Source organism: Gobio gobio (assembly GCF_949357685.1).
Source record: "Gobio gobio genome assembly, chromosome: 21".
NCBI classification, from domain to species: domain Eukaryota; kingdom Metazoa; phylum Chordata; class Actinopteri; order Cypriniformes; family Gobionidae; genus Gobio; species Gobio gobio.
In genome coordinates this window covers 14,712,944-14,733,754 of record NC_137117.1, presented here as the reverse complement: position 1 = coordinate 14,733,754, position 20,811 = coordinate 14,712,944, and the positions used below count along the sequence as shown (strand labels likewise).

The 20,811-nt window shown below is 37.6% G+C and overlaps 1 protein-coding gene across 1 annotated transcript; it reads left to right on the top strand.

Annotated features, from left to right (window-relative positions):
- The first annotated feature begins 4,903 nt into the window (after positions 1 to 4,903).
- On the top strand, positions 4,904 to 16,043 carry cbln4 (cerebellin 4 precursor). The gene is made up of 3 exons (XM_079801842.1): positions 4,904 to 5,751; positions 13,409 to 13,525; positions 14,995 to 16,043. Exons 1-3 carry the CDS (start codon positions 5,458 to 5,460, stop codon positions 15,190 to 15,192), a joined length of 609 nt encoding a protein of 202 aa, XP_079657968.1. The 5' UTR covers positions 4,904 to 5,457; the 3' UTR covers positions 15,193 to 16,043.
- Positions 16,044 to 20,811: the final 4,768 nt, after the last annotated feature.

The following is a 20,811-nucleotide window of genomic DNA, read 5'->3' as shown; positions in this document are numbered from 1 at the left end:
TGGAAGATATTACTGAACATTTATTTAAACATAGCAAAAGTACATTTCTTACTTAAGTTTATTTTTCGTCTCTGTTTTTTGTGTTTATTTAAAATTAAGACAAATCTGATATTATTTTAATCTTATATCTGTTATTTAACAGTTGAGATCATTCTTTAATGCTGATCTTACCAGCAGAAGACACGAGCCGCGGGTTAAATCCCAGTTGTGCACGTGGGGTGCGTTGTGACACTGCGTTACAATGAGCCCCTATTAGAAATATGATTATATTCTATAGTCTTCAGAATTATTTTGAGAAACCATGAGAAAATGCTATGTACATTCTGTCAATGTTCAGAAATTATTCATTATTATTATGTTTTGAACTATGCTGTATAGCTGTAGCTTTTTAGCGATGTGTTGTCAAACGCAATTTTTTAATATATTTTTAATGAATAAAAAAAGGCCATTATTTTATTTTAAAAAGTTAATAATTGTATTTTATTGACAAAATATTTTAGTTCGTCTTGGATATTTTTTTGATTATATCAGGTAACATTTTAAGCTGTCATATGGTGATGTTACAATGTGCCCCTCACATGTTTTAATGTACCCCACCTATGGGCATGTTGTCACATTTCACTTCCATTCTTTCGGGGTAAATCAAGAAAAAAGTATACACTGTATTAATGAAACAAAACCACATAAGTGTACTAGACGTGTGAAATAAATGTGGGGAAAAATAAATAATCGGAACCCCAAGTAGACTTACACAAACTGAGACCGTCAAAAAGCGTTAGGTTGTGCCCCGCTCTCCCCTACATCACTTTCATCATGTATTTCAATGATTGTGTTTTTATTGTGTAAAGCACTTTGTGCATTGTAGCGTTAAAAGTGTTATATAAATATATAAATACAATCTTACTTATTTAACAAGACTTAACAGTGAATTAGAGGGTGAACAGGCTAGATATAGGAACTGAGGAAAATGAGACACAGGTGTAAACAATTAGTGATGATGAGTCCGTGCAAAGGATTATGGGTAATGTAGTCCTTGGTGGAGTGACAGTCTGGGGTGGAGTGCCCTCTGGTGGTAATCACAGGCACTCTCACTGGTGTTTAGTGACAATTATAATAAAATTGACTTTACAAAACACATTACAAAATCAATATAAGTCAAACTAACAAATATTTAACACTTTCAAACGGTAATTACTATTTACAATTTTCTGTAAATATGTATAATAATGAATGTTATTTTATGTTAGGCTAAATGTTTTACCAGTTTAGGCTCATTTTTGAGCACAAAGTATTGTATGTGCTTTCTGTAAATATAATTATTGCATGTGTTATTGTTTAGTTGATTATTTTTATGAAATGAAAAGCTACAAACTCCATCAATTAGGGTTAGAAGAACTGTTGTCATAGAACATGCTAGAAACATAATAATCACTGCAATAAATCCAATCGAAGAAGCATTTGCCTATCCAAATCCAAACAGCGACTTTGGCCAGACAGTGTATATTATATTAAAAGCAAAAACCATTATGACTTTTTTGCACTTTGCATTCAATACATTTGTGCACATTTTCCATCAAAATGTTGCCAGTTTCTGGTTTGTCCCTCCTCGAACCAGCCTGGCCGTTTCAGGGATACTCTCTGACCCATAACAATTTGGCCCTTGTCAATTTGGCCAGTTTTTATCCATTTCTCCTGCATCCAACACGTTGGTTACGAGAACTGATTGTTTGCTCACCATCTAATGATATTTATGTATGTGGCCTATTTTTGAAAACACAACCCAGTCAAATGATATCCTCATCATTAGTGAAATTATCAGCGAGATGTAGGTTACAATCTCATTATGATTTTACATAGTTAAGAGATGAATATTACCGAATGCCCAAGTGTCTTTTTTGTGAATGACTTTGATCCAGAACTGTGAGGTCTAAACTTGTGAAACATTTATGAATTTTGAAATATGCATGACCACATCAGATGCTGTGTTTTTCTAAGCAGGGGAAGCTGCATCCACACATGGGCACTGTATACAAAAATGTGCTTCGCTGCAATGCTGTCCTGACGTCCACACAATGTAATCATGAGTTATTCCTTTCTCTTATAGAAGACTAACATTGGGAAAGTGGTGAGAGGTGCTGAGAGGGAAATAAAGAACATTATGAAGGTAAACAGCCATAACAGCTCACATTTATTCAATCATTTCCCAAGCAACTCAATAGGCTCTCAGGTGAGTTAACTGTTAATTTGTGCTTGCAGATATTCCGTCCTTAATTTGTTCCGTAAATGAAAAGCCTTGCATTGCTCAAGTTCTCTCTGTGCGTCCTCCAGAGGGTTTGAAATCAACGAGTTGAGCTGAGTACAAAGTGTATTATTCATTTTTCAATGACTTCTGAATCTGAACTTCATTAGATCTGCAGCCTGCAATGACTTGATTTCATGACCCTGCAGTTTGCGAGTTGCATAGCTATTAGGTACAACCAGCTAGCAGTTAGTTAGGGGTAATCAGTCTTACTTTTCACTATCAAATTAGACCAATCTACATTTTTAAGTAACTGACTTAAAAACGTTATGAAGAGTCTAACTTGTAAGACTAGTCTTAGCAGTTTATGCAACCGGCCCCTGATGAAAGCAATTCATTTACAATCTTATATAATCACCATCTCCACACACACAAAAAACTACAATGATAGAATTACTTTGCTTAATAGTCCAACATTAGAGCAAATAACATTCATGGCTCCAAACGCATAAAGCCAAATACTGAAATGCTTCACGGCTCCATTATATTGCACATTAACTGCTTGTCCCTCTCATAACTTCACTATTTTTAGGCGTGAGTCTGATATGCAATATTTTTTAGTTAAAAAAAAATAGTTTTATGTATTTTTTTTAGGTATGACCGATGATATGAATGTATAAATATAAATTTAATACAAATTGGCAATATATTAATATAAATATTGTTAATCATTGTTAATTAATATATTCTTTAATAATATTAGTATAATAATGAACATTTTTAGTATGTATGAAATATTTATTAGTGCTATTATTATTAATTGGTATATACATAAAACTATTGTATATACACTATATTGACAAAAGTAATGAGATGCGTGCCTTTCTTAATCCGTAGGGTTTAATATGGAGTTGGCCCACCCTTTGCAGCTTTAACAGCTTCAACTCTTCTGGGAAGGCTTTCCACATGGTTTAGGAGTGTGTTTATGGGAATTTTTGACCATTCTTTTAGAAGCACGTTTGTGACGAGAAGGCCTGGCTCGCAGTCTCCGCTCTAATTCCTCCCAAAGGTGTTCTATCGGATTGAGGTCAAGACTCTGCAAGCCAGTCAAGTTTCTCCACACTAAACTCAGGGCCCATCCCCAAACTATTCACACAAAGTTGGGGGAAATTGTGAAATTTTCCTAAATGTATTGGTATGCTGAAGCATTAAGAGTTCCTTTCACTGGAACTAAGGGACCAAGCCCAACCCCTGAAAAACAGCCCACACCATAACCCCCCTCCACCAAATTTCACACTTGGCACAATGCAGTCAGGCAAGTGCCGTTCTCCTTGCAACCGCCAAACCCAGACTCGTCCATCGGATTGCCAGACAGAGAAGCGTGATTGGTCACTCCAGAGAACAAGTTTCCACTTGCACTTGGTGATGTAAGGCTTGGATGAGCTGCTCGGCCATGGAAACCCATTCCATGAAGCTCTACGCTCTTCTTGAGCTAATCTGAAGGCCACATGAAGTTTGGAGGTCTATTGACACTGCAGAAGTTGGCGACTTCTGCGCACTGTGTCCCTCAGCATGCGCTGACCCCGCTCTGTGAATTTTAATTTTTTTTTACATGGCCTACCACTTCATGGTTGAGTTGCGGTTGTTCCCAATTGCTTCCACTTTGTTATAATACCACTAACAGTTGACCGTTGAATATTTAGTAGTGAGGAAATTTCACGAATGGACTTATTGCACAGGTGGCACCCTATCTAGGTACCACGCTTAAGTTCACTGAGCTCCTGAGAGCAACCCGTTCTTTCACAAAGGCTTGTAGAAGCGTCTGCATGCCTAGTGCTTGATTTATACACCTGTGGCCATGGAAGTGATTGTAACACCTGAATTCAATGATTTGGAGGGTTGTCCCAATACTTTTGGCAATATAGTGTACATATAAATATAAACATTCTTATTTATATTATTAATAATAATAATTATTATTATTATTGTTGTATATACATATAAATACACCCCCTCCCCCCAAAAAAACTGTTGGTAAAACTTTAATTTAAGGTGATAGTTACACTCTGCTACATGTACACTCTAAGAAAAAAGGTTCTATATGGCACCAAAAATGGTTCTTCATCGTAACCATAGAGGAACCACTTTTGGTGCTATATAGCACCATATCTTAACATGTTCTGTATATGGTAGTGGTGCTATATAGCACCTTAGTTAGCGGTGCTATATAGCACCTTAGTCAAAGAACCGGTGAAGAACCTCTGAAGAACCACTGAAGAACCAAAGAAGCACCAAAATTGATGCTATATAGCACTTAAAAAGGTTCCCCTATGATTACGAGCCAAGAACCATTTTTGGTGCCATATAGAACCTTTTTTTTTTTTTAGAGTGTACTTACTATTGTAATAACATTAAATTGCATTAATTGCATAATTACAAACTAACCATAGCTCTATAGTAGCCTACATGTAGTTGATTAATATTACTCCGTACTTATCCAAGTAAGTACAATGTAACTATGTCACCTTAAAATAAAGTGTAGCCTAACCAACCCGTTTCTTAATTGCCATGTAACACTATGTAAAAACATTTCTGTTTGCTGGATTGTCAGGTGGATATTTAAAAATCATCTGACGTTACGCAATATATCGGTCGTCAGAGTTCATAGAGTCGGGCGTCATTAAGGATGTGTGCGCACTCATAGACGTGTGTTTTGTTCGAGAGAGAGAGACAGAGAGAGAGAGAGAGAGAAACATCCACAGATGTGCCAAGTTGGTCATTGGTTTAGCCACTAGGTTGTTCATTGGTTCGTTTTGCTTTAGTATACTTCTCTATTTATACGGCGCAAAACTATATGGACACGAAGTGGCGATTGCGCAGGCATTGCGGATAATTATCTCTGTGCGCACGGAGTGGATTTTTACGCGTAGTCGCCAGGAACCTACGGAGAACCTGCAGCGCTCCAAAACTCACCTGAGAGTCAGATCTCCTGGAGTTGAAAACTATTCAAATCAATAACACACAGGGAAATAAGTATAACGATCAAAAATGATTATAGACATAAGGTTGCTGCATCCACCTACGCGCATTTGGTGATTTGTAAATCAGCAGCTGTCCGGACGGATGTTTGGCGTAAACGAGCACGAACACGGAGCAGAAGCGAAGTGACGGGATCGGGAGAGCCGTTTGGATTTTGGCTACATTGGAGCTCGTTCATCATGGTGTCCATAAAGCCCTTCACGAAGGCGTTTGTCGACTGCGTGGCTCTTTTGTTCTGCCTGGCCGTCGTGTTTGAGTTCGCCTCGGCTCAAAATGACACGGAGCCCATCGTCCTGGAGGGCAAATGTCTGGTGGTCTGTGACTCGAACCCCGCCGACTGGAAGAGCTCGTCCTCGCCGCTCGGCATCTCCGTGCGCGCCGCAAACTCCAAAGTGGCTTTCTCTGCGGTCAGGAGCAACAACCACGAGCCCTCTGAGATGAGCAATAAAACGAGAATCATATACTTTGACCAGGCAAGGCTGATCTTCGTGTTTGTACATGTTATATTGAGGCGAATAGTATTTTATCTTTGACTTTTTAAAGCTCATGGGTTGTAGTTTTGGATTACACGTAATACATTTTTACTCGCTATTTCTCAGGATAGGTTAATTTTAGGTCAATTTATGTGTACGGTATAGTTTCATACATTAAACTACAAAAAAAAAAAAGATAGTTTAACACACATTGAGCTTTTCACAGCCCATCTTAAAGCGAGGTATGTTGTCACATTACATGGGGTAAATTGTCACAACGGAACCTATAGGATTATCAGGGGGAAAAACATGAAAAATAAAAGGTAAACTAATGATTATATCACATAATTGTTTTGGCCAACAAATATTGTAAGTACTTAATTAAAATTAGACACGTGCCAACTTGCCCCAGTCTCCAATAACGCTTTTTGTGACTATACATTGCTTCTGCTTTTGAAATGAACTAAATTTATGTAATATTTATAACATATAGGCATCAGCGTATGTAAAGTGTTTCTTATTTTTAAACACATTTTTAGAGCATCTGAAGTGAAACTAATGTTATGGAATATTCAAATTACAAGATGCAAATGCAATTCATTTGTCATCATTATGTTCTAAATCAGATTACTGGGATAATTTGAATGAGTGCAGAGGACAATTATTGTTTTGCATTTAACATTGAACGTCAAATTAGCAGAATATTGTGAAAACAGATGTTCTTACTCCAAAGAAAAAGAATCAATTCAAAGTCACATGGATGAGAGTTCAGATCTAAATTCAAGATAGATTTTCCGTACATATTGTGCATGACAGAGTTTGTTTCGTAACTTCAGATATGATCAGATATTCACAGCTACCCTACTGTAAGAACTGTGTCTAATATTGTAATACATTGCAACTGTGCTTGACGCTGACAGCACATGAATGCATGTTTTCCAGGATTCTATTATTGCAGAGGATACACAGATGAAATATCACTGTGATATGTCATTAGTGATAAGTCAAACTGTCAGGACTGTAAAGGGCAGAGATTTTTTAGTATTGTATTGGTTTTTATCTGTGTTTGTGTTGAAAGAAGTGCGTACTGCCCTGGCTTTTTCTCATGCATCTGTCTGGGGGGGTCATGTTATGCTTAACTTTAGCCTTTAGCTTTATGACTCTTAAAATAAAATAATTTGCATGAATTCATAACATACTGTATTTTAAATTACTCCCATTCCTTTTGATATGAAATGTAACATGAAAAGAAGTAAGCTTGGCCTTGTGTGAATATATTTATATTCACTCTGTGTTTTGGTGCACACAGAAGCACGACTCTACCTGTTTTCATCCAGTTTAATTCACTTTCTTGGCCAAAGACGTGGTAGAATTAATGAGCAAACGTCATTATGCAGGGTCAGGTCAAACAAAGAGCCAGCACGATGTGCATGCCGGAAAAAAAAAAAAAACTCTTTTAATACCAATGTCCTTGAAATGAATGAAAAATTATGCTGGAGACAAGGTCAACATGTGTTTGTATTTCACGATTCAATTATTTCCTAATAGAAAAAAGAAGGGACATTTGGAGACATGTGTCTGTCTGAAGGTCCCTACAAACCTTTTCTTATCATTTACCCACCCTCCTGTTGTAGAAGAAACATGCAATTACAATGAATGGTGACTAAAGATACAAATCATACAAAAGGATTCATAAGCACCATAAAAGTTGTCTAAAATAACTTTATCAGGCTTCTGAAGTCATACTATTTCCTTGTGTGTGGAGATTTAAATTGACTTCAATGTTCACTGAAAGTATGAAAATCTCATTAATCAAACTCTCCATCTGTAAACAAATCATTCTGTTGGATTTTATCAATGAATCAATTGATCCAGTTCAGAAAACCAATCTGAATTTGTGCATTGATCAAACTGATTGATCTGACTGATCCGATTCTCAAATTCAACTCACTGACTCAATGATCCGTTCACCTTGGTCATGGAAAATATTATTGAATAAGATCTGAAGTCATACGATTTCTTTGTGTGTGGAGATTGAAATTGACTTCAATGTTCACTGAAAGTATGAAAAGCTCATTAACCAAACTGTCCATCTGTGAATGAATCATTTTGTCAGATTTTTTCAACGAATCAATTGATCCAGTTCAGAAAACCAATCTGAATGATTTGTTCATAATTAAAACTGATTGATCTGACTGAACTAATTCCCAAATTCAACTCACTGACTCTCAATGATCCGTTCACATTGGTTATGGAAAATATTATTGAATAAGATCTGAAGTCATACGATTTCCTTGTGTGCTGAGATTGAAATTATACTTCAATGTTCACCGAAAGTATGAAAAGCTCATTAATCACACTATCCATCGGTGAACGAATCATTCTGTCAGATTTTTCAACGAATCAATTGATCCATTTCAGAAAAACAATCTGAATGATTTATTCATAGATAAAACCTATTGATCTGACTGATCCGATTCCCAAATTCAACTCACTGACGCGATCCGTTCACATTGGTCACGGAAAATATTACTGAATAAGATCTGAAGCTATTGTATGCCTTCAAAAGACTTTAAATATAGTTCACGACAACTTGTATGGTGCTTTTTCATCCTTTTTGATCCTTAAAAGCCCCAGTCCCCATTGCTAATCGAAAAAGAGACCAACTACATTATTAAAAATCTTTTTTTCTGCTCCACAGAAGAAGGAAAGTCATATGGGTTTGCTTAAAAAAAAAGGAGGAGCAAATGAATTAGCATTTTAGGATGATCTATTCCTTTAATTCCTAAAGATTTCGGCAGGTAAATGTTTCTGTTATTGCTGAGAGACACAGGAAGCTGTGTACATTTTGCCCTTGAGGAGCCATTATTCCACTCGCATTGCTTTGGCTGCAGGAAACTTTAAAAAATAATGTAAAAAAACCCAACAAAAAAACAATTGCAGGACTGACCAGCTGCCCTGAGCCACTGAGCTCCAGGACCTTGACACACATAACACCATCCAATCACCTGGCCTGGCACGTCTCTTGCTCGGGGTACGCCACAGGGAAAGGTTGCATGGAGCTCACAGACTGAGAGAGAGACTCTGCCCTTGTGAATGTACCAAGAGCTTTGTGAACCAACAAAAGAGCTGGCTGTTTGGGATGCTGAGTAATCCTAGTGCATATCCCAGCTAGTTTATGTGGAAAGCCTTTGTTTGCCTTCACATAGGCAGCTAATTTAGTGTCACTGCGGCGCTGCTCTATAAATATTCATGGATCATGTACAGTGAGTTTTTTAAAGTTAATACAAAAAATCCTACGAAAATTATAATGTTAGCACAACAGTTAATAATAATTTTAACTACACTTTAAAAAATAAAGGTTCTTTATTGGCATTGATAGTTCAGTGAAGAACCTTTAAAGGATTAGTTCACTTCAGAGTTAAAATGTACTCCCCCATCTCATCCAAGATGTTCATGTCTTTCTTTCTTCAGTCAAGTTTTTTGAGGAAAACATTCCAGATTTTTCTCCATATATACCCCTTTTCCACCAACATGAACTGGGTGCTAGTTCAGAGCTAGTGCTAGTGCCGGTTCGGAGTTGGCTCTTGAGAGCCACCACAGAGCCAGGTCTTAAGTCACTGTATACGTCTCATCTTTCTCAGCAACACTAGCGAGGCAGCGGGAAACACAAACACACTTGTTCAAGATGCATCGGCGCTGCACAGGCCGATCAGTGTATGATATCAAAGTACCGCAAGAGCGATTCAAAAGCATAAGGAGTCGTATGCTCTCGCTGTACTTTGATGTCATTCAGTGATCGGTCTGCACAGAGCTGATGCATCTCGAACAAGCCTTTCATCAACAATGCCGAACGTTGCGTTACTATGGCTGCACATGGCTTTACGATCCTACATCAGCATCAAAACACAGCGAATCCAACGCATTCGTGCAGCTCGCCATAATTTGTATAGACGGATATTACAATCGAGCGGCTATTAGCTCGATTAGCTGCTATTGTAAAAATGGCGGTCACAAGTTTGTGTTCGTCTTGTTGGTCACGGTTACCTTGCCCCCAGCCCCTGACGCAAGTGGTTCTTACTTCTAGACCAGCAATGTTTTGGTGCTACTTAAGAACCACTTTTCCTGGTTCATAGCTGGTGCTTTGGGTGTCAAAAGACAAATAACCGATTTGAAACTAGGCTCTGGCTCCGAACCAGCACTCAGACTACCTTGGTGGAAAAAGGGTAATGGTGGACTTCAATGAGGTCCAATGGGTTTAAGGTCCAGATTCAAGGGGCTCTACACGATCCCAGCTGAGGAATAAGGGTCTTATCTAGGTCATTTTCTAAAAAAACTTGTATATTAGGGGTGTAACGGTATACGTATTCGTACCGAACCGTTTCGGTACAGGGCTTTTGGTTCGGTGCACGCCTGTACCGAACGGTATCCGAGTACTATCTTTAACAGTTAACAGTAGTCTAAGCGCAGAACACACTTCAATCCGAGTTCCCACACGAACATAAGTATTCAGTCCATTTATCACGAAATTCAAACGATAAATGCCGTTTTGACGCTCTTTAATGTGGTCTGACTGATCACTGATCACAGTTCGCGCGACACAATCATCTGTGAAGGCGATCGATCATCTCTTCCTAAAGAATAAACATGAATGAACATCTGAAGGTGTGCTGAGGATACATTACAACTTACTGCCACGTATCATATGTGGTGTAATCGCTAAATCAGTGTTTCAACGGCGGAAAGACGTCAATATAACTGCTTGTAAACGAAACAATGTCATGTAACGTTAACGTTAGCATCACATTTACCTCAGGCAGTCATTCAGTGCCCACAGAATTTTATTCACTAGAAAAATCCACTCTTTCACTAAATATATGCACTATATTAGCCTATATATTCATTATATTCTACTTAGCCTGTTAGGGATGTCTTGATTATTTCATGAAAATGACAGACACTGTGTATAAATGATTATATTTCAACAACGAATTGGATAAAAAAACTATTTTATAATTAGATTTAGAAGTTAAAAAAACTGCGTTATGGGAAGTTTACATGTTTGCATACTGTGTTATTTGAGTGTTGATTATTATACCTAAAATAAATAGCAACTGAATTTAGACTAATAGTTTGGGCTCTGTTGTTAACCTTTAATATTAATGTGCAAGTAAGGGCTCCCTATATAGTTTACAGAAATATCTTCGATAAACGTTGTTATAATTTAATTAATTCAAGGACAGACACTTTTTTTCTTCTTCAGTAAACCACTGTTTAATAAAAATAAATTAAAAGCCATTTTGTAAAACTTCTGTACCGAACCGTCAGTTTTGTGTACCGTTACACCCCTAATATACTTTTTAACCATAAAGGCTTGTCCTGCTTGACCACGCATTACGTAATCACGTTGGAAAGGTCCCAGTGTTAACAAAGCGAACTTGCAAAGACTAAGTCAAACAGCACTTTACAAAAAAAAAAAAGTTAAAACAATGATGTCGGACGATTTAAAAGTTTTTCGTCACTGGTTCGGTACTTCCACCTGTCACGCCACTCATGCGTGACCTTTCTACCGTGATTACGTAATGTGTGGCGTATCGCAGAGCAGTGCAAGACGAGCCTTTGTGGTTAAAAATTATCTACATTTTGTGTTTGTAATGTTTTCCTCAAAAAACTCAAAAGTCTTTTAGACTTAAGAAAGAACATCTTGGATGACATTGGGGGTGAGAAAATCATCTGGAAATTTTAATTCTGAACTAAACCTTTAACATCCTTGGAACATTTTCAATGTGCAAACATGGAAAAAGGTTCTTTAGATGATTAAAATGGTTCTTTTAAGAACTGATCACTGAAAGGTTCTTTGTGCAACCAAAATGGTTCTTCTGTGGCATCACTACAAAAACCCCTTTTGGAACCTTTATTTTCAAGAGTGTCTTAGTATTTGCTTTGCCTGACATGAATCAAACCTAATGATCATGTTCTCCAGCATGATTTGAGATTTTCCAAAGAGCATCTTGTTCTTCAGACGAAATACAAAGGTCTGTACAAAGAGGCACGTGATCTGTGTCACAATATGACTTATTCATTTGACGTCAGAACATTCCTTTTGTTTGAAAGGTTTCCAAATCTGAAACTTTCTTTGTATTCCCAGGTTTAAATGGAGTGCTCTCAGACTTTTGGACCCTGGTATTGTAGCTTATATATTTGGGGTCCATCATAAAAAAAAAAGCTGAAGCTCTTCCTTTTGTTTGAGTTTTTCTTCAGCTGTAATAAAGCCAAGATCAAAAGAGAGAGTGCAATGTACAGATTTACCTTTGTGCGAGCAGGGGTCAATGGCCAGACTCCATCCACACATCTTTGTGTCTACAAAGGTGATGGTGAGGTGAAAACAATACATATACTTTCTTTTTGATGTTCACTTCAATCAGTGTTACTGGACATGACCTGAAATTTCATCAGTTTTGAGAACATGATGTTTTAATCCTAGGAAACCTGTTGCAGGATGTTTGGCCCAAATACTATTTGATTTAAGTTTAGTTGTCCTATATTTTTGCCACAGTAGATTTGGACTTTTTTGCCAAATCCAGAAAGATTAGTAACACAAGTTACATAATCAGATAATTTTTTTTTCCTAGTAACAAGAAAAGTAACTTTTAAATTTAGGCCAAAATACCGGTGTTATCCGGGTAAATAAGTAACGCAAGTTTTATTGACTGACCTCTCCTTTCCTCATGTTGAGAGAAATCGAGAGTGTGTGCACTGTGGGAACATGAGGGTTATTGTTTTCAGTATTCCTCAAAATGTATAAAGATGCAAATTCAGAATATTACGCTAACCTGCAATAATAAAATATTATAAATAACGCATATACTTGATGTATTTAATCTCACTTTATTATCACTAGAAAGGAACTCTTAATGCTTCAGAATACCAAGACATTTTGGACAATTTCATGCTCCCAATTTTGTGGGAACAGTTTGGGGATGGCCCCTTCTTGTACCAACATGACTGCGCACCAGTGCACAAAGCGTCGGTCCATAAAGACATGGATGAGTGAGTTTGGTGTGGAGGAACATGACTGGCCTGCACAGAGTCATGACCTCAACTCGATAGAACACCTTTGGGATGAATTAGAGCGGAGACTGCGAGCCAGGCCTTCTCATCCAACATCAGCGCCTGACCTCACAAATGCGCTTCTAGAAGAATGGTCAACTGTGCATTAAAAAATCGGTGGGAACACATCTTTCCATGGTGTATGTCCCACTTCAGATGCAGTTACTGTCTCTTGCACGAGTGAAAATCTACCTTTGACTGTTTGCCCTGCATTTGCTATAGTTCATGGTGCCTCATCACGGCATTAGAATGGAATCACGGATGAGAATTTAGTGTGATGGTAGGAAATCCTGAGTATTGTGTCATTGCTGCAGAGAATTATTATTTAAAGTCCAATTGTAAGCATGAGCGCATTCACATTCCATTCCATTCCAGCTGCCTTTTCTAATCTCACACTGATGTTTTTTCAAGGTCTTTCTTTTGAGGTTGTAGCGTCACAAGTATACATATTTCACAGAACAAATAATTGTATAGTCTGGACAGGATAGTTGTTGTAATGTAATTGTAATGGCATCAGGTCTGATACCTCTGAAATACTCTTTTGCAGGTTCTTGTCAACATAGGAAACTATTTCACGTTGGAATCCGTCTTTCTTTGTCCCCGGAAAGGAGTCTACAGCTTTAACTTCCACGTTATTAAAGTGTACCAGAGCCAGACTATACAAGTGAGCACAGAAAGAACATATTTAATCACCTTGAGTTTCATATCCTATTTGAATTGCATAATGAGTTATAGAATATAGAAATTTGGTAACATTTGAAGCCTGTGTAAATATTGCATTTTAAATGTATTTTCAATTCATTATATGCCTTACAAAACACTTTATAGTCAGTATATTTAAAGTTCAACATAAAGTAACTTAACGTTGAACTTTTTAACCATTTAAAAATATAATCAGATGTTATTTATCATGCAGGAATTATAATAGTACATGTTCAGTGCTTTTCCATATATGGACTTGTACTTTTATTTACAATAGTTCCATAACCATAGATGTATTATTGTGTTCAATAACTCTAGTTAAATATATTTAACATGATGCATGTTGTTGAAATTGTTTTTGTAACTAAAAAGCAACAATTCGCTTATTATCTATCATGAAAAACTATACGGTAACTATATGGTATAATATTTCATGAAAAATTGTATGGTAGTTATTGCTTTTTACTTTTAAAAAACTGTAAAATATTCTTAAAATAAAGTACATGCATTATCTTATTAAATATATATATTTTTCACCATGATAAGGTATTTCAAACTTAATTATAAAAATATTTTTAACAATATTTTAGTGTAAACTAATGTCTTCATTGATTTTCATTGTAATATAAGGCAATTCATATTTTCTCCTTTATATTTTTACAGTACATTACAGTAAAATTGCATGTATTATCTTGTTGAAATAAATTTTTCATTTTATTGTGTGGAAACTTACAGGTTTCAGTGTTCTTCCATTAAAATTGCTTATATGTTTTATACGATTAATTTTATATGATAACATTTTTTAATAAAAATATATAGTGAATTACAATATAAGGCACTGTTATTATCTTTAAAATATTATATGCAGGTTTTAAAGGAACACACCACTTAAAAAAAAAATAGGCTCATTTTCCAACTCCCCGAGTTAAACAGTTGAGTTTTACCGTTTTTGTAGCACTTTTAGCATAGCTTAGCATAGATCATTGAATCTGATTAGGCCGTTATCTAATCGGCCTAGAAAATTGCCACTTTTCATTTTCCGTCGGTCTTAGTACAGGATGTAACTACAGAAGAGTCAAGTTTTAAATAGGAAAAATATTGAAACTCTTTGGTCATTTTTGAGCGAGATGCTAACGGTCTAATCAGATTCAATGATCTATGCTAAGCTATGCTAAAAGTGCTGCCGCCAGACCCAGAGATTGGCTGAATGGATTCGAAAACGGTAAAACTCAACTGTTCAACTCTAGGGGAGTTGGAACATGAGCCTATTTTCCAAAAAAAGTGGCGTGTTCCAAAGTGTTATGAAATTTTTTTAAACAAATGTGGCCATCATAGAAGTAGATTTATGATTTTTTTTCCTGCCATTGAATAAGTCCTGTCAAACTTGTATACTTGAGATCTCTGTATTAATTTTCTCACTTTGTGTTCCAGGTGAATTTAATGCTGAATGGGAAACCGGTCATCTCCGCCTTCGCCGGTGACAAAGATGTCACACGTGAGGCTGCCACCAATGGAGTCCTCCTGCACCTCAACAAAGAAGACAAGGTTTATCTGAAACTGGAGAAAGGGAATCTGGTAGGAGGATGGCAGTACTCCACCTTTTCAGGCTTTCTTGTTTTTCCTCTGTAAAGCAAACAAAAAGACCGCCACCTTAGCTGTCCAATCGTCATTGTGTAACCAGCCCTTCAGCATTAATTGGAGGCACCCAAATGGAATCATAATTCCAGATATTCATTCAGCTGTTGTCTGCGGACTACTGGAAAATGCGTCAGTGACGGTCAATCTGGAGAGACGACATCTACTTCAGTGCAATATCACTTTCTGCGAACCTTCTGTTCTTCATAGATCCAGGATTCTACACATCATGTCAGACTGTGTGTTCGTTTCGTTCGTATGTGTGTATTGGTTTTTAGCGAACTGAGGGATCCTGATTAGTATCTGTTAATAAGGTAATTTCCTGTCAGAGAGGAAATACACGAAACAGTCTCGCTACTTGAGGGCGCAACATTTCAAAAACTTGGCACTGTACCATGCGCATAAAAAAAAAAAGCAAATACACCTTTCTATGTAAATTTGATTTGTTAATGCTAATGCTACATGTCAATGCTGTTATTCTGACACAATTGATGTACTATTTATCGCCATAAAAAGCAGGTGGTAAAAAAACAAAACAACACTTTATTTAAAAGTGTTTCCATTTGTTTCTATAGCCATCATGGCAGCAGTAATTCATAAAATGTTGATCAAATGAGAATTAAAATAACATTATAGTGGCCATATTTCCTAACATGCACTGCTTTTTGCTGCATTTTAAAGCATAGCGATGGTTTAGTTAGGGGCCGTTCACACAGTACGGCTGCATCCGAAATCGCATATGTACCTACTGTATAGTAGGCGAAAAACAGTATGTGACAGAAGAAGTGTATTCACAGTACTCATAAAAGAGTAGGAGAAAAGTATCTGGATGACCCACTACATAGAAAAAGAAAAAAAATTGCTGCCTTAAATTTTTAAGTACAAACAATTTGGATTTTTAAGTAATTTAAATTACATTAAATTACATTAAACTGATTTTTTTGCTGAATCTTGTATAATATAAAAAGATTAAATTTGCTTAACTTATTTTGATGAGTTAAAGCAATGTAAAAACATGTTGTCATAACCTATTGATCATATAATTTTTTTACAGTGTACTTCCGGCGATATACTGAAGTGTGCATATGATGGACATTTTACTATCCCATGAGGCAATGGGTGAGGATTTGCGATTCAATGACAGTGACCAAAGTCCCTTCCAAGGACGTGACACAACTGACGCTGGTAGGTCACGTGATAAGAGATTGTGGTCAAGAGAGTATGCGATTTCGGACGCAGCCTATGTGTTTTTCCATTCCACCGCACTACGTTTCTATTGTTTTTCTATGTAAATATGTGCTATACGGACATGTTTGACTATTGCACTCACGGCTTTTGCAGCAGCTGCGTTCTAAAAACTCAACGCTCAAGTTAAAATAATTTCAACTTTTAAAAATGTGCCTCAAGAGCTTGCAGTGTTTCTTTTTTGTTACATTGACTTAGTAAAATCAGTAGATCGCGGTAGTCTGTTTCATCCTCTGCGTCCTAGAACTCTGAGCTACAAGACGGAGAATTGCACTGGACAGGTTTGTTTTTGGTTGCGTTTGTGACACTACTGCATAATTCCTTTAGTCAGTCGGGTGCTATGCTACGTTCACGGCATTACGTAATTATCGTAAATACATTTCCATTTGCTTTCGAATTGCTCTCGCAGTACTTTGATGTCATACACCAATCGGTCTGCACCCGAAAGGGTTAGTCCACCCAAAAATTTAAATTATGTCATTTATTTACTCACCCTCATGTTGTTTAAAACCCACAAGACTTTCGTTCATCTTCGGAACACAAATGAAGATTTTTTCAATAAAATCTGAGAGCTTCCTTTCCCTCCATTGACAGCTATGCAACTACCACTTTGATGTAAAATGAATCTATATGAATTGAGAGGTTTAGTCGAGAATGAACCTCATTGGTTCTTGAGGAATCTCAAATGTGCTGCGTAACACGAGAATGAACCTCATTAGTTCTTGAAGAAGCTCAAACGTGCTGCGTAACACGAGAATGAACCTCATTGGTTCTTGAGGAATCTCAAACGTGTTGCGTAACAAAAGAATGAACCTCATTGGTTCTTGAGGAATCTCAAACGTGTTGCGTAACACGAGAATGAACCTCATTGGTTCTTGAGGAATCTCAAACGTGTTGCGTAACAAAAGAATGAACCTCATTGGTTCTTGAGGAATCTCAAACGTGTTGCGTAACACGAGAATGAACCTCATTGGTTCTTGAGGAATCTCAAACGTGCTGCGTAACACGAGAATGAACCTCATTAGTTCTTGAAGAAGCTCAAACGTGCTGCGTAACACGAGAATGAACCTCATTGGTTCTTGAGGAATCTCAAACGTGTTGCGTAACACGAGAATGAACCTCATTGGTTCTTGAGGAATCTCAAACGTGTTGCGTAACAAAAGAATGAACCTCATTGGTTCTTGAGGAATCTCAAACGTGTTGCGTAACACGAGAATGAACCTCATTGGTTCTTGAGGAATCTCAAACGTGTTGCGTAACACGAGAATGAACCTCATTGGTTCTTGAGGAATCTCAAACGTGTTGCGTAACAAAAGAATGAACCTCATTGGTTCTTGAGGAATCTCAAACGTGTTGCGTAACACGAGAATGAACCTCATTGGTTCTTGAGGAATCTCAAACGTGCTGCGTAACACGAGAATGAACCTCATTGGTTCTTGAGGAAGCTCAAACGTTTTGTGTAACATGAGAATGAACCTCATTGGTTCTTGAGGAATCTCAAACGTGCTGCGTAACACGAGAATGAACCTCATTGGTTCTTGAGGAATCTCAAACGTGCTGCGTAACACGAGAATGAACCTCATTGGTTCTTGAGGAATCTCAAACGTGCTGCGTAACACGAGAATGAACCTCATTGGTTCTTGAGGAAGCTCAAACGTTTTGCGTAACATGAGAATGAACCTCATTGGTTCTTGAGGAAGCTCAAACGTGCTGCGTAACATGAGAATGAACCTCATTGGTTCTTGAGGAAGCTCAAACGTGCTGCGTAACATGAGAATGAACCTCATTGGTTCTTGAGGAAGCTCAAACGTGTTGCGTAACATTAGAATGAACCTCAGTGGTTCTTGTGGAAGCTCAAACGTGTTGCGTAACACGAGAATGAACCTCATTGGTTCTTGAGGAAGCTTAAACGTGCTGCCTAACACGAGAATGAACCTCATTGGTTCTTGCTGAAGCTCAAACGTGCTGCGTAACACGAGAATGAACCTCATTGGTTCTTGAGGAGGCTCAAATGTGATGCGTAACACGAGAATGAACCTCATTGGTTCTTGTGGAGGCTCAAACGTGTTGCGTAACACAAGAATGAACCTCATTGGTTCTTGTGGAAGCTCAAACGTGATGCGTAACACGAGAATGAACCTCATTAGTTCTCGCACGTCAAGTGAACATGCTTGAGCTTCTGTTTACCGCAGTGGTCAGGTGGTACAGTGATCACATATAAAAGTCATATACACGTTGTAATTACAAGTTCTACAAGTACATTAAGGCTTTTTACAGTTCAGAATCGTTATGCTAATTACAACATGCCGTGAAAGCACCTAGTCTCAGACGGAACATCTGAAGCATAAGGCATACAAATTGGGAAACACTTCTGGAGTTTTGAAGTCGTCATCTGATTGGTTGAATTCTCTAGAATTTATGGGAGAAATGTGTTTCACATTCTTGTACGGTCCGCTTGGAAACAAAGCCGCCATGACTCCAAACCCCCACATGGAAGAAGAAAGCCGTCATGCTTATCAGGATGATCAACTAAACACTGGATTTTTAAAAGCATGTGACGTTCACAGCACCATTGTTGCTGTAAAACTGTTCGTCATTCTGGAAATAATGATTTATTAGATGCACGCTGGTCTGTATACATTTTCAGGCCCCTAAACATGCTGCTGTGATTGGTTGCTTAACATGTCAGTCCTTGGCCAATGAAAGCTGCTATATGGAGTCCAGGCCTTCTGCCGTCAGTCTGAAGGTCTGGCTACGCGAGACTAGTCGGGTGCTAAAACAACACAGCATGCAAGTAAACCTGGCCCGCAATTCATTCTTCATTTGCAGTAAAGGGAGGTTGTTGGTGAAAATGGAAAAGAAATATAAAACAGTACTTAGCCTATTGATTTCAACCTGAAAGACTAATGTAAAGGAACTAATTTTCACTTCGAAGTGTTAAAAGGAATATTTTTGCGATCCATTCAGTGACTTCACACAGAGTGTTAAAGCACAGTTGGATTTAACAGAGTCTGTGGCAGCATATGACAAAGCATTATTGAGGGCTGGAGGGATTGGTGCGTGTAAAGGTGCCAATTAGCTCAGACACATTGCTGTAACACCCTCCAATTAACTCATTAGAATGTAAACACAACAGTCGTGTCACCAAATCACTCGTACAGTTTTGGAATTACTGTCTGTCACTTGTGAGCCACTTAGACTGTGTGCTTAAGATCAAGGCAGAACTATAGGTCTCTAGAGGCTGGATAGTTCAGTCAATATGATTTTTGTGCGACTTGACCACAGTTGGAGTGTTGATCTCACCACTGAGTACATTTAAAGGGACAGTTCACACACAAAAAAGAACATTTGTCATAATTTCAGGGTTGCCAACTCTCACACATTTGGCATGAGACACACTATTTCAGGCTGTGTCTGCCCAAGTAAATCTCATGGCAAATGATGCTTGCGAACAAGCTTGAGCTTCTGTTTACCACAGTGGTCAGGTGGTACAGTGTTTGCCGTATTACATCAAGAATCACGAGTTGTGCTTTTGAGTCGCTCTCGCGGTATTTTGATGTCATGCGCCATTCGGTCTGCACAGCGACACATGAGTCGAACACACATATTGAGAAGGTATACGTTTTATTTAAACCAATGAAGACCTGCAACCTCTTGATTGGACGAGCATGTTCCCCACACTGTACAAGGTCACTGTATTTAAGCTGCTGACCCCCACCAGCGCGACAATCACCATGTTTAGGTGGCATTGTGAAACGTAGTATTTGTTCACACAAAGCAGATTTATATGTCTAAGATAACTTTTATTATAACACGGCTCTGCGGAATACTTGATTCTGATTGGTCAATCGCAGCATCCTGCGGTATGTCATCCCCCGATAACAACCGGTAAAAACTGATAACACAGGCTCATCCGGGTAACTGAAATCAGCACCAAGCACTTGCTAGGACTGTTTTTTCTTCATGAAATTTTGAGTTTGGTGAGCTAAAATATTAAAACTCCAATTAATATTTTATCAATTATTTAATGATGTCATCCGGGTATTGCTGATTCGCTCTCATGTTTCATACAAATACAACTTCTGCCATTTTGCAATTTTGTCTACTTTTGTAGACTGTAATAGATTATTAGATAACGTAAGATTTTAAAACAGTTTTATCTCAAATCAATATCTCTTATTCACATAATTATTTATGTGGCAAAATGCCATGGTATATGTCCGTCTAGTTTGAACTTGCAGCTTGCTAGCAACTGCTTTCTTTGCAGAAGCTTTGCGTTTAAAGACCTAATAAAATATTTCAACTCAAGTTAATATTCCGTGTCTAATTATTTACTTGCGTACTTTACCAAACTCGCTCATCCATGTC